This window comes from Lepidochelys kempii, chromosome 12, assembly GCF_965140285.1.
Source record: "Lepidochelys kempii isolate rLepKem1 chromosome 12, rLepKem1.hap1, whole genome shotgun sequence".
In the NCBI taxonomy this organism is placed as follows: Eukaryota; Metazoa; Chordata; order Testudines; family Cheloniidae; genus Lepidochelys; species Lepidochelys kempii.
In genome coordinates, this window is record NC_136391.1 from 7258868 (window position 1) to 7279108 (window position 20241).

General features: G+C 42.5%; 1 protein-coding gene across 2 annotated transcripts in view; it reads left to right on the plus strand.

Annotated features, from left to right (window-relative positions):
* CNGB1 (cyclic nucleotide gated channel subunit beta 1) overlaps positions 1–18818 on the plus strand; it is a 56088-nt gene extending 37270 nt beyond the window's left edge. Inside the window, exons 11-18 of one of the 2 annotated variants that reach the window (XM_073307381.2) lie at positions 389–530; positions 921–1080; positions 2688–2785; positions 2873–2956; positions 4243–4361; positions 7221–7367; positions 10283–10478; positions 16924–18818. In XM_073307381.2, coding sequence (XP_073163482.1) covers positions 389–530; positions 921–1080; positions 2688–2785; positions 2873–2956; positions 4243–4361; positions 7221–7367; positions 10283–10478; positions 16924–17133 — 1156 coding nt within the window. In that variant the 3' untranslated portion in view covers positions 17134–18818. The remainder of the gene's footprint in view (positions 1–388; positions 531–920; positions 1081–2687; positions 2786–2872; positions 2957–4242; positions 4362–7220; positions 7368–10282; positions 10479–16923) is intronic. The other variant, XM_078848082.1, reaches the window with a different exon arrangement.
* The last annotated feature ends 1423 nt before the right edge of the window (positions 18819–20241 follow it).

The window sequence follows — 20241 nt, forward strand, 5'->3', positions numbered from 1 at the left end:
GATGATTATTATCATGTTATGTTTCCACCAAAATGGTCCAGCCATTATGAGGAACTAGACTAGGGGGAAAAATATATTTTGCCATTGGGGGAAAAAAAAGTTCTGGAGACTTTTTTTCTCCAAGAAGCTCTAGTGCCCCCATGTTTTCCAGCTGTCCCCTAAACTTCTTTGTCTCTGTAGGTTTTCCGGGCACGTTTTCATTTGAGGGAGAGGAGAGGCTTTCACCCCCGTAGTTTTCCCCTTTTCACCACATAATTGTTCTCGCTATAGTTTCCAAGAGGTCTCCTGCTGACTGTGCCCGGGCAAGTTCTAATGGTATCAAGCAGGTGCTAACTTTTCCAGCGACGGGAACTGGTTGAAAAGTTGTTCCTTTTTTTCCCCTGTATAGTTATATCCGCTGCTATTACTGGGCTGTCAAGACGCTAATTACTATTGGAGGACTGCCTGACCCTCAAACTCTGTTTGAGATACTCTTCCAGCTTCTGAACTACTTCACAGGGGTCTTTGCTTTCTCTGTCATGATCGGCCAAGTAAGTGAATAATCAACCTGTCTTCCCTTTGGTATGATGCAGGTTCACAGTGCTTGCTGTTTTTAAGGTCACCGCTCTGAAATCATGTGTTTCCCAGAAAGCACCCCCTGGGCTTTCCATCTTCATACATTGAAAAATTCCAGTAGCATCAGTGTTCATTCTTACATTATTTTAAGGTTTGTTTCTCTACTATAGAGAGGCTCCTGGCCTGCTGCATGCCCATAGTTTTATAAGTCTGAGGACGCAGAAGCTAAAAATCCACTGTCGTGATACACGGTGTATCTTCAGTCTAAGAAGCTCATTGTTAATAGTCTTTTGGATACTTTGTTTGTTCATCATTACTTATAGTTATTTCCTTTAATTTTTGTTCTCTTCCCTCCTCCAACTCAGATGAGAGATGTAGTTGGTGCTGCTACTGCAGGACAAACTTATTATCGGAGTTGCATGGACAGTACCATTAAATACATGAATTTCTACAAAATCCCCAAATCTGTTCAGAATCGGGTCAAAACCTGGTATGAATACACTTGGCATTCACAAGGCATGTTAGGTAAGAATTAGCTGTATTTAGGGTTACTGTCTTTATTAAGACTTTAAGTTCATATCTCTCTGATATTTTTACCTTGGCCTATGAACATTATGAACAGCAAAATAAGCTGGCAGCTTACAACATTTTGTGAACTGCTTATCCGTGTCAATTGCACAGATGGTCTAGAGCAGCATTTCTCAAATGCATGTGGCCACCAAGGGCTTATCTTGTGGCCACTGCCTCCTGGGCAGTGATTGGGAGGGGAGCTAAGCACCCCCTCCCTTGGGGCCGCCCAGAGGGGTTGGGCCATGCCCCCCTCTGGAAGCACAAATGCTGCAGGAGCAGACAGCTGTTGTGAGTTCCCCACCTTCCTGGGGGTGGTGGAGCTCAGACTTCTGGCTTTAGTGCTGGGGAGGCAGGCTCCGGCCATGCAGTGGCAAGCTCTGGACATGGGCTCTGGCTGTGTGGTGGCAGGTTCCAACCACGGGCTCGACCACACAGCCACAGAGCCTGGCAGGCTCCATCCCCCAGTCCCTCACCCATCCACCCTATCACCCTTGGCCCCCGCTGCCTCCCTACCCACCTCCCCATCCGACCAAGGCTTGCTTGGTCCCCTGGCTTGCCAGGCCTGAGTAAGTCTGCTTTGAAAAGTGATATTTGTATTTTGTTAATATCACTTTTCACTGCCTCCCTGCTAGGTAGCAAGTCTGCCCCTGTGAAACGTGATATTAACAAACATACAAATATCACTCTTCACAGAAGCAGACTTACTTGCTAACAAGTCTTAAAAAAAAAAAAACACAACACCCCCAAAACAAAAGAGAAAACAACAAAAGACAAGAACATGCGAAGTACCTTATTTGTGTTTCTCTTCTCTTTAGGTCCAATAAAGAATAGACACAACTGTCCATTCTGTTTATTACTGAATCTGGAAAAACCCTACATGAATAAATTACTATGCTTTGGACATGTATATGTGCATATTTATTTGTTTTTTTCCTAAAGCTAAATATTTTAGAAAGAAGTGTTGTAGCGGCCACCAGCAAGAGTTGATGGACGCACTCTGAGGCCACCGAAAAATTTGTTGTGAGAACCTCTGGTCTAGAGCAAGAGATGTCATTCTGTCATTCTCCCTCCTCCACAGTTAATTGCACTGAGATTTTTCCAATTAAACCCAAAGGGGCACTGCTGAGTTTTGGAAAGTCACTGCAGTCCTTTTGCAACACCAGGGACAGCACAGCATTGGGGCACTAAGCCTAAGGATTTTGTGGGATTTTTTTTCTTTCTCATTTCACTGATTTCTCTATTTCTTCCTTGTTTTACCCATACTTCTACACAGTCCACTACACTAGTACCAGGATTCAAATTCCTAGCCTGTTAGTGAACTAGCATGATCACACAACAGTGCATTCCAAGATTGTAACTCCCCCCTCTATAGATGAAGTTAGCTGAATTGAGATTGTTTGCCAAATCACAACCGCCTGTGTAGGAACAACCTGCTGTTCCTGCTAACGCATCCTGTTGTGGAAAAGCACGATCTGCACTGACTTGTACCTAGCTTTCCAATATGGAGCTTAGTAACATTTCTGTAAGTAGCCAGTTCTTTATTTTGTTTCCCCTTTTAACAGACGAATCGGAGCTGATGGGGCAGCTGCCAGACAAGATGAGGCTGGATATTGCTATTGATGTCAACTACGACATAGTCAGCAAGGTGGCGCTCTTTCAGGTACTGTCTACTTCTCCGCTTGGACATTACCTGACTCCTGAGAGGCTCCTACAAATTAAGTAATTCCACTTCCTCTTTTGGGTTCAGGGCTGTGACAGGCAGATGATTTTCGACATGTTGAAGAGGCTCCGATCTGTTGTTTACTTACCTAATGATTATGTGTGTAAGAAGGTAACAAGCATTTTCTTTACATAAAGTCTCTTTAGAGACTCGGAATAAAGTGGCACTATATGCGGGTGGGGGAGAGGCAGGGCCAGAAATGGAAGCTCGTTGGTGGAATGACATGGATTTTGTTGGCCAGCGCATTGGCAAGGAGACGTACCATCTCTTGGTTAGCTTGGTGTCCTATTGTGGTTGATGCTACAGCCACAAAGAGTCGGAGAGAGATCAGAAAGGCCTCCTGGGGAATTCCCCCCGGTGCAGAAGTAGCATAGGGCTGGCTTATGCAGCTTCACACTACCCTCCTGTGCAGCCTCTTGAGTGGGTATATACTGGGCATGTGGATCGGAGCAAGAGTTATGTTGTGGACAAGAGAGAGAGCGAATAGAGTACAAAGTGATCCAGCTCTTGTGAGCTGTAGAGCCGCCCATAGGCAGTTGTACAAGGCTGCTGTAAAGTAAGGCAGCCTCTAGGTCCGGGGTTCTCAAACTGGGGGTTGGGACCCCTCGGGGGTTGCAAGGTTATTACATGCGGGGTTGCGAGCCGTCAGCCCCCTTCCCCCCCCCAACCCTGCTTTGCCTCCAGCATTTATAATGGTGTTAAATATATTAAAGTGTTTTTAATTTATTAGGGGTGTCACACTCAGAGGCTTGCTATATGAAAGGGGTCACCAGTACAAAAGTCTGAGAACCACTATTTTAGGTTATGTCGGGAGCCACAACAGTTCCCAGAACAGTATAGCCCCTTTTGGCCACTCCTGTGTTTAACCTGCCGTACTGCTCTTCCTGAGAGCTACCTGAAACAATGAGAAGAGCCAGGCTTGGCTAACACACCAGGAACTGATTAAGTTGTGCAAGGGAGATTCAAAGCAAAGATGTGCTCTGTGTCACTTAGTGTTGGTGATACTGATCACATTGTGCAAAGAGTGACCTCTGCTGATTTCAAGGTGCACAGCATTAACACTAATTGGAAAAAATACAGGGGGGGGAAGCAGCTGTGCATTCTCATTAAACAATAACAATTGAGAATAAGCAGGATAAAACAACAAAAGGAAATATTTAGGGGAAAAAAAAGAGTTAAACCCTATTCCTCTTTTGGAACCTCCTGCATTTATGACCAGCAAGTGGAAAGCTATGAAAAGATTTGAGACAGAATAAAACAACATTCATGAAGTAATTGAATAGTTTAACTTGGATCAGGGTCTCTGTACATTTTTCCATATGCTTTCTTCCCCTCTTTCTGGGTTCTAGCAGGATAACCAGTGCACACCCCACAAGTTGTTCTAATCTTTGTTTCAGGGGGAAATTGGCCGAGAGATGTACATTATACAAGCTGGACAGGTGCAGGTGCTTGGAGGACCTGATGGCAAAACTGTGCTTGTGACTCTGAAAGCTGGATCTGTGTTTGGAGAAATAAGGTCAGAGAGAGGATCGATGGGGAATTGGGAGAATAAAGACCAAGACTAAGATTAGAAGGAAGTTGGGGAAATAAGTCAGAGGTGGAAAAAAATAAAATTTTGGAAATAAGATCTGGAAAGGAGGATCCATTGCTAGGACCTATTTGCTGCTATAATTAAGAGGGGTCACAATTTAACACCGAGATCTGTTAACACAAATTCCACTTTTTAATTTTAAACTTTTGAACTGTCATTGTCTCCCTGACTCCATTCTATGTGAGTCTACACAGTATGAACTGACCTGGTTGTCTAGTGACAGTTGCAAAGGCAACTCTCTTGGGGAAGAGAAATAGGGAAAGACTCGTATATTGGTCATCAACAACCATCCTGGCTGATTAAACAGCATTGACAAGAGTCCTCTGCAGTGCTTATCAGCTGAAAAGATGGCTGACCACAATATGATTGGAAATAAATAAAAATGGGGATACCACAAGCCTGCAACAAGGATATTGAGGGGCTCCCTGCATAAAAACAAATCACTCAATAAACTGTATTGTTGATTTTCAAAAAAGTGGAAGATAAATGGAGAAAACTGATTATTCCACCTTTGATCACCCCTTTCCAATACCAGCAGAGTGAAAAGAAATCATTGCAAGCTTCCTGTTCTAGGCCATTTGTCCTGTGCTGATATGGCTTTAGGTAGGGAATCCATGTGAGTGAGAATGGGTGAAATCAAAGCACGGTGAAAATAGCTCGTTGTAAATATATTCTCTTCCTGATAACAATGAGTTAGGCTGGCTGTTCGGGTCCTCCGACCCCAAAGCAGAAACAAGAGCTTGAGATACAAATATGAAAACAATGTTATAGTTTAAAAAAATCTATACATCCCTGGTGGTCATGATCTACATACTCTGCAGTGGTAATAAAGAAGGGTGGAACTAAAATGCTGACCTGGTTATCCTACATAAAGGTGGTTTCTACAGTAGTATGTAGTCACTACTATTGTTAATATCCAATGCTTGTACAGAGCAGCCCAGAGTGCCGTAGTGATTTGTAACACACTAGTAGTGGGTACTTTTCTGTCTATAAAACTAGTTTTTAAAGAACAATATTATAAAATAACTACAATAAAATCACTTTTATGTAGTGATTTTCATACCCATAAAAAGAACAGGAGGACTTGTGGCACCTTGGAGACTAACAAATTTATTAGAGCATAAGCTTTCGTGGGCTACAGCATATAGGAACATCTAGTAAGAAGAAATATATATACATACAGAGAAGGTGGAAGTTGCCATACAAACTGTGAAAGGCTAATTAGTTAAGATGAGCGATTATCTGCAGGAGAAAAAAACTTTTGTAGTGACAATCAAGATGGCCATCACACAAGCGGTCCATTTCCTGGACACTACTGTCCTAATAAGTAGTGGTCACATAAACAGCACCCTATACTGGAAACCTACTAACCACTATACTTACCTACATGCCTCCAACTTCCATCCAGGACACACCACACGATCCATTGTCTACAGCCAAGCTCTAAGATACAACTGCATTTGCTCCAATCCCTCAGACAATGACAAACACCTGCAAGATCTCTATCAAGCATTCTTAAAACTACACTACCCACATGCTGAAGTGAAAAAACAGATTGACAGAGCTGGAAGAGTACCCAGAAGTTACCTACTACAGGACAGGCCCAACAAAGAAAATAACAGAACACCACTAGCCATCACCTTCAGCCCCCAACTAAAACCTCTCCAACGCATCATCAAAGATTTACAACCTATCCTGAAAAATGATCCCTCATTCTCACAGATCTTGGGAGACAGACCAGTCCTCGCTTACAGACAGCCCCCCAACCTGAAGCAAATACTCACCAGCAACCACACAACAAAAACACTAACCCAGGAACCTGTCCTTTTAACAAAGCCTGATGCCAACTCTGTCCACATATTTATTCAAGTGACACCATCATAGGACCTAATCACATTAGCCACGCCATCAGGGGCTCGTTCACCTGCACGTTTACCAATGTGAGATATGCCATCATGTGCCAGCAGTGCCCCTCTGCCATGTACATTGGCCAAACTGGACAGTCTCTACGCAAAAGAATAAATGGACACAAATCTGACATCAGGAATCATAACATTCAAAAACCGGTAGGAGAACACTTCGACCTCTCTGGCCACTCAGTAAAAGACTTAAGGGTGGCAATTTTGCAATGGAAAAGCTTCAGAAACAGACTCCAGTGAGAAACTGCTGAGCTTGAATTAATATGCAAACTAGATCCCATTAACTTGGGTTTGAATAGAGACTGGGAGTGGCTGGGTCATTACACATATTGAATCTATTTCCCCATGTTAAGTATCTTCACACCTTCTTGTCAACTGTCTAAATGGGCCATCTTGATTATCACTACAAAAGTTTTTTTCTCCTGCTGATAATAGCTCATCTTAACTAATTAGCCTCTCACAGTTTGTATGGCGACTTCCACCTTCTCTGTACGTGTGTATATTTCTTCTTACTATATGTTCCATTCTATGCATCCGATGAAGTGGGCTGTAGGCCACGAAAGCTTATGCTCAACAAATTTGTTAGTCTCTAAGGTGCCACAAGTCCTCCTGTTCTTTTTGCGGACTAGCAGACTAACACGGCTGCTACTCTGAAACCTGTCATACCAATGTATCACCAAAACACTTAAAATGTTAGATGCGTAAAATGTCACGGTTGGCAAAAGTTGAGCTCCAAGTACAGTAGCGACATGTCTCCTGCAACAAACTCTGCTATCAAACCATGTAAAAGCTCAGATTTTAAATGATTAAAAACTGTATTGGCCCAACATACAATAGTTTTAACATCTCTTGGTATTTTAATTAGCTTGTTGGCAGTGGGAGGTGGAAATCGTCGCACAGCAAATGTTGTGGCTCATGGATTTACTAACCTTTTCATCTTGGAGAAGAAGGACTTGAATGAAATTTTGGTGCATTATCCAGAATCTCAGAAGCTGCTGCGTAAGAAGGCGAGGTGAGTGACAGGATGTTGCTAAAATGTCATTTCTCATAAACATGCAGATATAGTACAATTTTCAAACTCTGAAAGAACAGGTGATCTTTGGGGATGCACACTGGAGAAATTACAAAATGTTAAGGGAAAATTTTCAATGCTAAGCACCCCAGACTATACATACATCTTCTTTTTGGGCCTCAGTTCTCATAAACGAAGCAGACTTGAACCTGATCGGGACTTGGAGAGAGATGAAAACCGTAGGTGCTATGGGAATTGTTGATGTTTCAGCAGATGGTGCTCTTCTCTTTGAGTTAGCATTGAGCTAATGGCGGTGCTGTTGGAATCGGTGTTTTGCAGATGGGATGTTAAACTGAGGTACTAATAATTGGGGTCATTTTAAAACTTCCATGGCACTTTTTACAAGAAAACTTACTGTAAGGGCCAAACGGCAACACGGGCTGAATTTGCAGGCAGGAACTTTAGGAATCACTTTGCTCCCCTACATATAAAATCCAAATCACAAGCAGCAACACAGGGTGAACAGTGACTACTTCCTGTTTCACATTTATGGTACTGGGGAGTGAGCAGAGCCTTGGCTCGCCCCACTCATGCACCAGCCAGTGCAGCTGAGCCAATGTGTCAAGGCCAGTACACTGAACTAGGTATAGAGGTGAGCAGATTATTCCCACCTCCTCTTGGAGCAAGAGCAGGGTGCTAGCCTGGGACTCTCAGAATCCCAGGCTGGTTCCTGTTCCACTCGTGCAGCAGTGTAACTATCCTTCCTTGGGGATGGTGTCACAATTGAGTCTTAAGTAATTACATTCTGACTACTAAAAATCCCCTCTGAGGAGAATGCTATTAATTTCCTTTCCTAATTTATTGCTGTTTTTCATCCTAGGTGTGTCAGGATATCATTTACACTTCAGGAATGGAAAAGACTAATTAGGGCATCTAGTTTATTCCTCTGACATTGCAGAATTGTTCCCTGTTTACTGGTGTTTTGTATGGTCTAAGTTTAAACGTGTCAAGCAATGGGGCTGCTACCACATCCTGAGGAAAAATTATTCCTTGATATTCAGCCTAAATTTTCCCCTCTAGTAATTTAATCTCATTAATTAATTTTCATTCTATTCAACTCAGCAGCACAGAGGTCTGGAATTCTACTACTGCCTAGCTGGCATGCTGGAATGTTAGAAGTAGACCGAGGGACATGGGAAGGTGGGCAAAGTGCAAGTGACATGGACATATGTACATGCTAATGTAGCTATAATATGGCTCTGAAATTTGTGTATGCACGTTTAAAATTGGCTTCTGCAGAGAATGATGCATGCGACTAAATTTGTTTTCTGTACACATTTGTACCACTAAAACTTTATCACTCGAATGTACACAGGAACTGTGAATGCAACATGGGAACAAACACAACCAAAGCAGAATCATAGAACCACAGGGTTAGAAGGGACTGCCAGGATCATCTAGTCTCGCCCCCTGCCAGGATGCAGGATTTGTTGTGTCTAACCCATCCAAGACAGGTTTCAGAGTAACAGCCGTATTAGTCTGTATTCGCAAAAAGAAAAGGAGGACTTGTGGCACCTTAGAGACTAACCAATTTATTTGAGCATAAGCTTTCGTGAGCTACAGCTCACTGCATCGGATGCATACTGTGGAAAGTATAGAAGATCTTTTTATACACACAAAGCATGAAAAAATGGGCGTTTACCACTACAAAAGGCTTTCTCTCCCCCCACCCCACTCTCCTGCTGGTAATAGCTTATCTAAAGTGATCACTCTCCTTACAACGTGTATGATAATCAAGGTGGGCCATTTCCATCATACACATTGTAAGGAGAGTGATCACTTTAGATAAGCTATTACCAGCAGGAGAGTGGGGTGGGGGGAGAGAGAGCCTTTTGTAGTGGTAAACGCCCATTTTTTCATGCTTTGTGTGTATAAAAAGATCTTCTATACTTTCCACAGTATGCATCCGATGAAGTGAGCTGTAGCTCACGAAAGCTTATGCTCAAATAAATTGGTTAGTCTCTAAGGTGCCACAAGTACTCCTTTTCCATCCAAGACAGATGGCTATCCATCCTGCTTTTGAAAGCCTCCAGTGAAGGAGATTCCAGGACTTCCCTAGGCAGTTTGTTCCATTGTCCTACTGTTCTTACAGTTAGGAAGTTTTTCCTGAGATATAAACTAAATCTGTCATGCTGCAGTTTGAAGTTTTTTGTCCTGCCCTCTATGACAAGAGAGAACAATTTTTTCCATCTTTTTTTATGGCAGCCTTTCAAGTTTTTGAAGACCGCTGTCATATCCCCCCTTAATCTCCTCTTTTTCAAACTAAACACACCCAGTTCCTTCCGCCTTAGCTCATATGGCTTGCATTCCATCCCTTTCATTATCTTTGTTGCTCACCTGTGGATCCTTTCTAGTTTCTCTACATCCTTTCTATACATTGGTGACCAAAATTGGACACAGTACTCCAGCTGAGGCCTAACCAGCGCTGAGTAGAGCAGTATTATCCCCTCCTGTGACTTGCATGCTATGTCTCTGTTAATGCAACCCAAAATTGTATTTTTTTAAATTTATTATTATTATTTTTTGCAACAGCATCACCTTGCTGACTCATGTTGAGGTTGTGATCCACCACAGCTCCCAGATCCTTCTCAGCAGTGCTGCTGCCAAGCCACTTATCCCCCCATTCTGTATTTGTGCATTTGGTTTTTCTTCCCTAAATGTAGCACTGCACATTTGTCTTTGTTGAATTTCATATTCACAGGGATTTTTTTCTCATAATTTTCCCAGCTCTACTCTGCAACCAAGTCTAATGTTTTGAGAGTGCCTTTAACTGCTGCAAAACTGAACTGTCTGTGTTAGAAAATTAATCCAATATTGCATATCTCTGGACAAAATTAGTCTCTTTCTTTTTCTAGGAAAATGCTGAAAAATAACAATAAACCCAAAGAAGAAAAAGGCATGCCAAAAGATGCGCTTATCATTCCTCCAAGACCTGGGACACCTAAACTCTTTCAAGCTGCCCTGGTAGCTGCAGGAAAGATTGGAGGCAAAGGAAAGCTTGCCCATATCAGATGGAAATTGAGAGAGCTGAAAGCAATGCAAGCTATGCAGGTAAGAACAAAGGATTGGAGTTTTTGTTCTTTCATTCACAATGAAACTATCATCTTGCAACACTGTTGATGGAGACTTAACAAGAAACAGCATAGAGTCTATATTTCAGCTGAACAACAATGAACCGCTGGCTAATCACAATCTACACGTTCATTCTTTCTTTCATTTTTCTGCTGGGACTATCTACAAGGGCACCAACTGATGGCAATCATGGACAGAAATGTGTCCGTCAGGAAATCAGCTGAGATAATCAACTCATTTCACATGAAGTCAGACTAAATTTGAGAGCAATATGGAATAAATGGAACAGTGGTCCTAGATGGATTGAGGAAACCCTTGCAGGAAGGCATTGTAATCCAGTGGGCTAATGTAGTAGGAGAACACATTAGCTTTTCACTTGGGGAGATCCTAATAATGTGAAAAATTTAGGTCTCATTCTAGTCTGCAGTGGACATATATCCACATCACACAATCACTCTACTGTGTAACATTCATAGAGCCAATCCATATTATGTTAAAGTGACAGACAAGTACACAGCCAGATATCCAGCATCCACAGGGAAATCTTATCGGTCCAACTTTGTAGATGTATAACTGTAGCAGAAGTCATGCTCCAGGATTCAATAGTGGTTCTATCTTCATATGATTTGCTGAATTTAAGAAAGTAAAAGCCTTAATATGACTATGCTAAAGGACTGTGATTTTATTAATTAGATATACCTGTGTATTATAACCACTATATTATACAGACAGTATCCTAACTGAAAGTCTTTGCTTAGTAGTAGTGTTTAAGCTACTATGGTAAAGAGGGCCGTATATGTATCTAGAAAGACACAGAACAATGCAATGTCTTTCTAGTGTCCTTCGTAAAAGAATAAGAAGGCTTCATACAATTAAATGCTGCAACAATAATGAAAGAATAGTTAAAAGTGGCAGAGAATATAGATGCTGACATACACGACACATTCTGGATAGTAACGGAGAATGAATTCCGTAATTTAGGCATTCCATTCATAACCCACATTAACACAGGTAGGTCTTTGTCCTTCTCCAGTAGCTGGTCCGCGTAAAGAGGTTTCTGAGACTGCTGCTGCTTCCAGCTAATTGATGTAAGCTGGAGAGGCCTATGCTTTTAGAGAGAGAGATCCAGCTGGCAACTTACCCAGTAGACTGTTACACATTGTTGGAAAACTAGTACTATGATAAACTAGGATAAATCCTGGGGATATTTCAGATTAGAATTGAAGTACAATGACTAAACCATATAAAGAAAGCTTTCACACTTAACTTGCACTATAATGAGGTGGAACCTGCGGGATGTACATTAGCCTGGATAGGGTACCTGACAGGTGTTTTGTTTAAAGTGTTGCCGGACAGATCTGTTGAAAGAGAAGATCCAAGGTTTGGAGATGCAGGTGGAAACTATGGCTGAGTTTTGAAGGGGGTTTGATTGGGTGGGGGGGGGGAAGGTGAGGGGAGGCTGAAGGGAAATCTCGAGACTTGCAGATGCAAGCTGGACTGGAGAACTGGGAGGGTAGATGGTGGATGAGGAAGTGGCTGGTGTAAGCATATGGCTATAAGAACAAGGCAGAGGAAAAGACGGGCTAGCAAAGGAGAAATAGAGCTGAGAAACAGGTTTGCTGAGTTGGACAACAAAGGGGTGCAGTGGGCCATAACAGAGGGTGGGAGGCAGGGCCATCCTTACCCATACGCAAAGTATGCAGCTGCGCAGGGCACCAGGAAATTTGGGGCACAAATTTCCTGGTGCCCTGCACAGCTGCGTGCTGCTCCAGCCCTGCTCTGACTCTTCCCCAGGGCCCCTGCCCCCAGCCACACCCCTACACCTCCGACTCTGCAGCAGGGCCGGGCCTGCACTCGCCGGCGGTGGGAAGTGCAGCGACCCGGCCCCAGCCGTGCTGCTGGTGAGTGCTGGGAGGTGGTTTTCCCCTGCCCCCCCAAGCCTGCTTCCCCCCCCACCCCCGGAGGCCTGGGGCCTGCTTCCCTCCTGCAGAGGCCTCCCCCCATGGGGGGGGGCTGCGTAGGGCCCCAGAATAGCTAGGGACGACCCTGGTGGGAGGGCAAGGAAGAAGAGAAGAGCAGCTAGTCCTACAGGAAGAGGGGAAAAGTCCATGGGACATAGCCAGAGTTCAAAGCCTCGAGAGAATAGAGGATGTCTGATAGAAGACCGCAAATGAGAACAAAAGACAACAGGATTTGCAGCCAGAAAGAAGTGAAAGAGGAAGGCTGGAGAATTGCACCAACACCAGGAAGTTGCAGGTCTACATGACTGCAGACTCCCTACTAAGAACAGACAGGCCTGTCATCAAAGGTGATCCAGAGAATAGGAAGGTGTGCTGTCTGCTAGGAGCTAAGATACAGGATGTGGATCTGAAGCTGAAGACTATCTTAATGGGAGAAGGAAAGAATCCACTGATTGTCCTTCATGTGGGAACAAATGATACCTCTAGAGTCTCATTAGAATGCATGAATGGGGAGGGTATGCCAGGCTGGGGAAGACGCTTAAAGAAATGGAGGCTCAGGTTATCTTCAGTGGGATTCTGCCTGTCCCTAGAGGAGGAGAACGAAGGCGAGACAAGGTGACGATGATCAACAGATGGGTCAAGCAGTGGTGCAATAAGGAGGGCTTTAGGATGTTTGTCCATGAATGCCTCCCAGTGGTCAGAGGACTGTTCTCATGGGATGAACTCCACCTGAGTAGGGAGGGAAATAGACATCTGGGATGGAGGTTGGCAACAGATTAAAAGAGCTTTAAAGTAGGAATTTGGGGGCAATGTTTGAGAGATGCTCATGTAATCTCCAAGCCTCATTCTAATATTGAGCAGGAGGAAAATCAAGTAAGAGAGGATACAGCAGTGGAGAAAGGAACAACAGGGTAGGAGAAAGTGTCATTGATTCTGGCATCAACAGTCAGGCTGGCGATACTGCCAGTAGAATGACTGTACCTAATCAGACGAGGAATCTGGGCAAAGCCAAGCAGAAACAATTAAGATGCCTGTAGATCAAGGCAAGGAGCCGGGTAACAAAATGGAGGAACTAGAGCAACTGGTGCAGGAAGTGACGAGAGATATCCTAGGGATAATGGAAACCTGGTGGACTAGTCGTCATGGCTGGCGCACAGGTATTGAGGGGGTGTGATGTTCAGGAAGGACAGAAATAAAAGTAAAGGTGTTTGAAGTCGCATTGTGTATCAATGGCAAGGCAGAATGTAAAGAAATTACAAATCATGGTATAGATCAAACGGAATCTGTTTTGGGCCAAAATCACTTTGGGGAAGAAAGCTATCGGAGATGCGACTGAGATAGTGCTTGGGGTCTGCTAGAGACTCCCAGGGTCTGATTTGGATATAGATAGAGACTTTTAAAATATTTCTAATGAAATAAATACTACTGAGAGTTGAGTGATTATAGGAGACTTTAATTTTCCAGATATAGATTGGAGGACAAGGACTACGAGTAATAGTAGGGCCCAGATATTCCTGGATGTGATAGCGGACAGATTTTTTCACCGAATAGTCACCAAACCAACAAAAGGTGAGGCCATTTTAGGTTTAGTATTGGTAAGTAGCGAAGACCTCAGAAGAACTGTTTGTACAGGACAGTGTTGGTTTGAGTGATCATGAGCTAATTCCATTTAAAAATGGAAGAATAAACAAAAATAGATCTGCAACTAAGGTCCTCGATTTCAAAAGGTTAAACTTTAAAAAATTAAGGGGAGTAGTTAGGGAAGTGGACTGGACTGAAGAACTCAAGGATCTGAATGTGGTGGAAGCTTGGAATTACTTTGTCAGAGTTATAGAAGCTCTCTGAAGCCTGCATCCCAAGCAAGGGGGGAAAAATTCCTAGGGAAGGCAGACCAAACTGGATGAAGATGCTCTTCAAACAGGTTATTAAGAGAAAGTAGAAAGCCTACAAGGAATGGAAGATGGGATGGATCAGCAAGGAAAGCTATATCTTGGAGGTCAGAAAGTGTAAGGGAAAAGTGAGAACTGCCAAAAGCCAAGCAAATTTAGACCTTGCAAAGGAACTTAAAAAACCAATAGTAAAATGTTTCTTAGCTATATAAATAAAAACAAAACAAGGAAAGAAGTGGGACAGCTAAGCACTGAGGACGGGGTGGAGGTGAAAGATAATCTAGGCATGGCCCAACACCTAAACAAATACTTTGCCTTAATTTTTAATAAGGATAATGAGGAGCTTAGGGGTAGTGGCAGGGTGGCTCATGGGAACAAGGATATGGAAGTAGAAGTGACCACATCTGAGGTGAAGGTCAAAGCCAAACAGCTTAATACGACCAAATCGGGGGATCCAGATAACCTCCATCCAAGAATATTACAGGAACAGGCACACAAAATTGCAAGCCCAATATCAAGGATTTTTAATTAATCTGTAAACTCGGAATTCATACCCTATGGCTGGAAAATTGCTAATATAGTACTTATTGTTAAGAAAGGAAAAAAGTGATCCAGGAAAGTACAGGCCTGTTAGTTTGACCTCAACTCTATGCAAGGTCTTGGAACAGATTTTGAAGAAGAAAAAAAAAGCTGTTATGGACATACAGGTAATTGGGATAAAATACAACAAGGGTTATCATAAGGTGCCAGGTCACCCTGATCTTTTTCTTTGAGAACTGATGTTTTTAGACAAATGAAATGAAGTAGAGCTCATCTATCTGGATTTCCATAAGGCATTTGATACAGTTCCACATGGGGAAATTATTAGTTAAATTGGAGAAGATGAGGGTTAATAGGAGAATTGAAAGGTGGGTAAGGAACTGGTTAAAGGGGAAACTACAATGGGTCAAACTGAAAGGTGAACTGTCAAGCTGGAGGGAGGTTACTAGTGGAGTTCCTCAGGGATCAGTCTTGGGACCAATCTTATTTCATATTTTCATTATGACCTTGTACAAAAAGTGGGAATGTGCTAACATAATTTGAAGACAACACGAAGTTGGGAGGTATTGCCAATATGGAGGAGGACCAGAATATCATACTCTAACTTTCAAGGTCATCCAGATTATTTTGTAACAGAAATGGGATGAAATTTAATAGTGCAAAGTGCAAGGTCATGCATTTAGGGATTAACAACAAGATTTTTTTTCCTGTAAATTGGGGACATATCAGTTGTAAGCAACAGAGGAGAAGAAAGACCTGGGTGTATTGGTCAATCATAGGATGACTAGGAGCAACCAACGTGATGTGACCATGAAAAAGGCTAATGCAATCCAAGGATGCATCAGGCAAGGCATTTCCAGTGAAGATAGGGAAAGTGTTATTACCATTATACAAGGCACAGATGAGACCTCCCTGGAGTATTGTGCGCAATTCTGGTCTCCCATGTTTAAGAAGGATGAATTCAAACGAACGGGTGTAGAGAAGGGCTACTAGGATGATCAGAGGAATGGAAAAGCTGCCTTACAAGAGGACATTTAAGGAGCTTGGCTCGTTTAGCCTAACTAAACAAAGGCTGAGGGGAGATATGATCACTCTCTGTCAGAGAGAGAAACACCCGCTAGGGAGATGAGTTCTTTAAATTAAGCGCCAATGTTGGCACATGAAGAAATGGATATAAACTGGCCATCAACGAGTTTAGGCTTGAAATTAGACAAAGGTTTCCAACCGGCTGAGGAGTGACATTCTAGAAGAAGGCCCCCAAAGTGAGAAGAGGGGACAGAACACCTAAATGGTTTCACGACTGAGCTTGATAAGTTTATGGTGGGGATGGTAGGATGCAATTGCCTACAATACCGTGTGGTCCATCTGTGACTGCTGGTAGCAAATATCTGCAATGGCCGGAGGTAGGACACTAGATGGGGAGAGCTCTGAGTCACTACAGTGAATTCTTTCCTAGGTGTCAGACTGGTGGGTCTCGCCAACAAAGTCAGAGTCTAACTGGTCATCATATTTGGGGTTGGGAAGGAATTTTCCCCCAGGTCAGATTGACAGAGACCCTTGAGGTTTTTCGCCTTCCTCTGTCTGCAGCATGGGGCCTGGGTCACTTGCTGGTCTGAACGAGAGAAGATGGTGGATTCTCTGTAACTTGAAGTCTTTAAATCTTGATTTGAGGATTTCAGTAACTCAGCCAGAGGTTATGGGTCCATTACAGGAGTGAGGTTCTGTGGCTTGCAATGTGCAGGAGGTCAGACTAGATGATCACGATGGTCCCTTCTGGCCTTAAAGTCTGTGAGTCTTTGATCTCTAGCTGTTTCTTGCGCATATAATTCACCTTCCCATACCAAAAGGGAAAACATCATAGTGAGACAAAATCTTGATAATGAGTTCGGACTCAGTAAAATGGCTTGAAATTCTCCTTTCTCTCTCTCTCTGCCAGACATATTAATTCATATTACCAATGCTGTGGTAGTTCCTAAGGATCCCAATCATGGGCTAGGGCCTCATCACTTTTACTTCGATTTATTTGTGTTCCAGGAGCCCAAATCCACTCCAGTTCTGCTGAAATTACCAGTCCGCCATCATTCATTTAAAGCACCCTGCAGATCAAGTGACCACACTGAAGAGGAGGAGGAGATCGTCTCAAAATCTTCAGATAATTCAGTCTTTATTCGCTTGAGTTCTGCCCCACAAAGCAACGAACAGATTCTTTCTGTGGAGGTTTCAGAAAAGGAAGAAAAGAAATGAGAAGCAAACAACGCCCTGTCCTTCTTAGAAGGCCACTGCCATGAGTCTCAGCCAGACAACTGCATCCTCTAGAAGCTTTTACTGGCTACCGATTTCTGTGCAATGGCTAGTAGCATCGCTCACTAAGCCAACTTGATATGCTCTGCCTTTCTTGGGTACTTAGACCACAAGACCGCTGTTGATAAGGATCTTTGCCATAGGGCCTAGAACTGTACAAAGCTTCTGCACTTTGGAAGTCCAACATTTATTGAACTCCTTTATAAACATTCCCACTAAATACCCGGCCAACCCTCTTGCCTCCAAATCCAGCCTTACAGTGAGGGAGCCCTGCAGTAACGAATACTGGCTTTTTACAGTTCTGAAGGGTTACTGTCTGTTTTTATCAGATATCAGTGCAGCCCCTTCTGAAGGTTGCAGTTGTTTTCCCCCCCTAAATGTGACTCATACTTTACTAAAAACAAACAAAAGAAAAGCCAAGATTCCTGCCCATTTGTTGCAAAGTTGTCATAGGCGATGCTGTGTAAGACGCGGAAATGATGGAAAAACCGATGTGGTTCTAAAGAACAGCAAAGAAAATTAGCATAACTGACTGCAGCACTGAAAGACAGGACTTCTCCCGAGTTCCAAATTCCGAGATATGCAAACAAGTGTATAATTAATTTCTTTCAATGGGGGGTGTGTATGTGTCACCATATGAACATAGCTTGGTTTCATAGGCTTATCAACATTTTTAACATCATCTTTGCAATTCCTTTGTTGGATCTCAGACCCTCTGCCTCTAAGGAAGCAGGCTACTGCTTTGCACAATGCTTGTTATTGTAATACTGTGCTTGTCATCTCTTTGGTTCAGTCCTCAGCCAATAGAAAGTACTGTGATTGATCTTTTGGTTTAGTGTCTGAACCAAGAAATTTCATTTGGGTTGCATGAAACATTTCCCTTCTTCTTTGCATAAAGAAGAAATAAGGTGTTTGCTACATGGGGCAGTCCCAAAATGTATTAAAATGTAAGTTCACTCATTCAACAAATACTCATGCGCTAATTAGTAGTGCCGACCTCACAAGCTTATGTATGGCAAGGCCATGCTGCTAAATGAGTAGGATACCACTGTAAGAATTACATGCATGTGTACACTGTACATTTGTCACTTGTAAGATCTTCTTTTACAGGGAAAGTTTGGATATGAAATTACTGACCTTTACCTTACACCTTCTTCACAATTTACTATCATGCATACAAGTTTTCTCCCTCCCAAGAATGATCGTCGGAGAAGCTATGTGGGCTTCTCTGGGGGCAGAAATACATGTCAATGCTGATTAGCAGCATCTTGATTTCTCTTAAGAATTCTTACAGACTGCAGCATGTTTAAGGAACTCAGATATGTTACAAGTAAAGCTGAAGTCACCACTGCTCTTAACACTGCAAGGTAAAAACTTGAGTTTTGATAAGAGTATTGAAACTTCCCTGAATATTTCTTATCCCATGAAGATTTGTACATTATTTAGTTTCCTACATTTTGGTGGATAGTGTATAGTATTTTTTCACTATATAAACATTTAAAAAGTCAAAAAATCTGTGCAAATATTGTAGGTGAAAATGTGGTTTTGATTCCTGGGTATATTTTGATCTGGTTTGTAAGGGTAGTTTAAATGAATAATATGCCTTCTGCTGCAGTGGCTTTCATATTCCAAAGCATTTTCATTAAACTTTTAGATTATTGTTCATCATGTGTGGCTTCATTTCAGGAACAGAGAATGTGTTAAAAATTCCTGCTTAGTTTTAGCTTTGTCTATTAATTTGCTATATGTCAACAAAACAAATTTTATGTGCAAGCATTTAGGAGAACTTTCTCAGACTTAAATATACAACGTGAACAACCCCAAGCTAATGTTACAAATTTGCCATAGAACTATGAGTCTTTATGCCATATTCCATGTGAGCACCTGGACAGACTCACCTTCTCTGTACAAATCAAGAAGTTCAGTGGTAAAATTTACCATAAAGCCAACTAGCTAGACAATACACCCAGAATTCTTATTTTTACTTGTTGGTTGATTTTTGTAAAAGTTTCAGAGTGCCTTTCAACTGTCACCAAATTTTTAATAGCAGCCACTGTTAATGTTTGAACTCACTGTTATCAGAGGTTAACAGCCTGAAAAAGTCCCTGAGTGAAATCTTGGCTCAATTTCCCCATAGCATCTCCCTGCTTCTAGTTTTTAACTGCATGCTTTTATTCCTCTTAGCGCTTCAAATTTCCTGTATAACAATAGGTTTTAAAAAGAAAGTCAACATGCTCAATAGTCCCACTGAGTTTAAGGTAAACGTGTTGGCTCAGGCCAGTGTTTAGTTCTATCCCCACTCCTGTTTTTTATATTTCCTTATTCTTTAATGTCACTTTAAAAGCATTGAAATCTAGCATTTGTGGATGGGGAGGACCCCTAACCGATCCTCCGGTTTCCAGCAGATGCGTTCTACCATTTCAGCACCTGTGCCAGTTATTATGGATTCATTCTCCCTTTTGTCTTTACTGTCCTTGCCTATTAATCAGGCTCCTATTTTTTTTTTTCAATCTTCCATCTGGAAAACACAGCACGGTTGTTTCCATGTGTTGCTTTCTTAGTAAAAACAACGAGGAGACCGGTGGCACCTTAAAGACTAACGAATTTATTTGGGCATATGCTTTTGTGGGTAAAAAAACCCCACTTCTTCAGATGCATGGAGTGAAGATGACAGATACAGGCATAAATATACTGACACATGAAGAGAAGGAAGTTACCTTACAAGTGGAGAACCAGCGGTGACAGGGCCATTTCAACCAGGGTGGCTGTGGTCCACTCCCAATAATTGGCCAATGGAGCTGATATGCCTTAAAAACCTAAATTATTTTCATCTTTAAGGAAGTGGACATGAAAGCGGTATTGCCTCAGCTGAACTGATGAAAGGCAGGGAATGCAAAGCCAAGCCACCCGTGCAAGTCCAGAATGTCACTAACCTACCATAACGCTGTTTAGGGATGTGGGGGAAATCAACATGATAGGTAATCTGGAATGGTGTCAAAATGTCTAATCTGGGGGGGAAAGGGTCCTAAATCACTTGAAGAAGTCAAACAG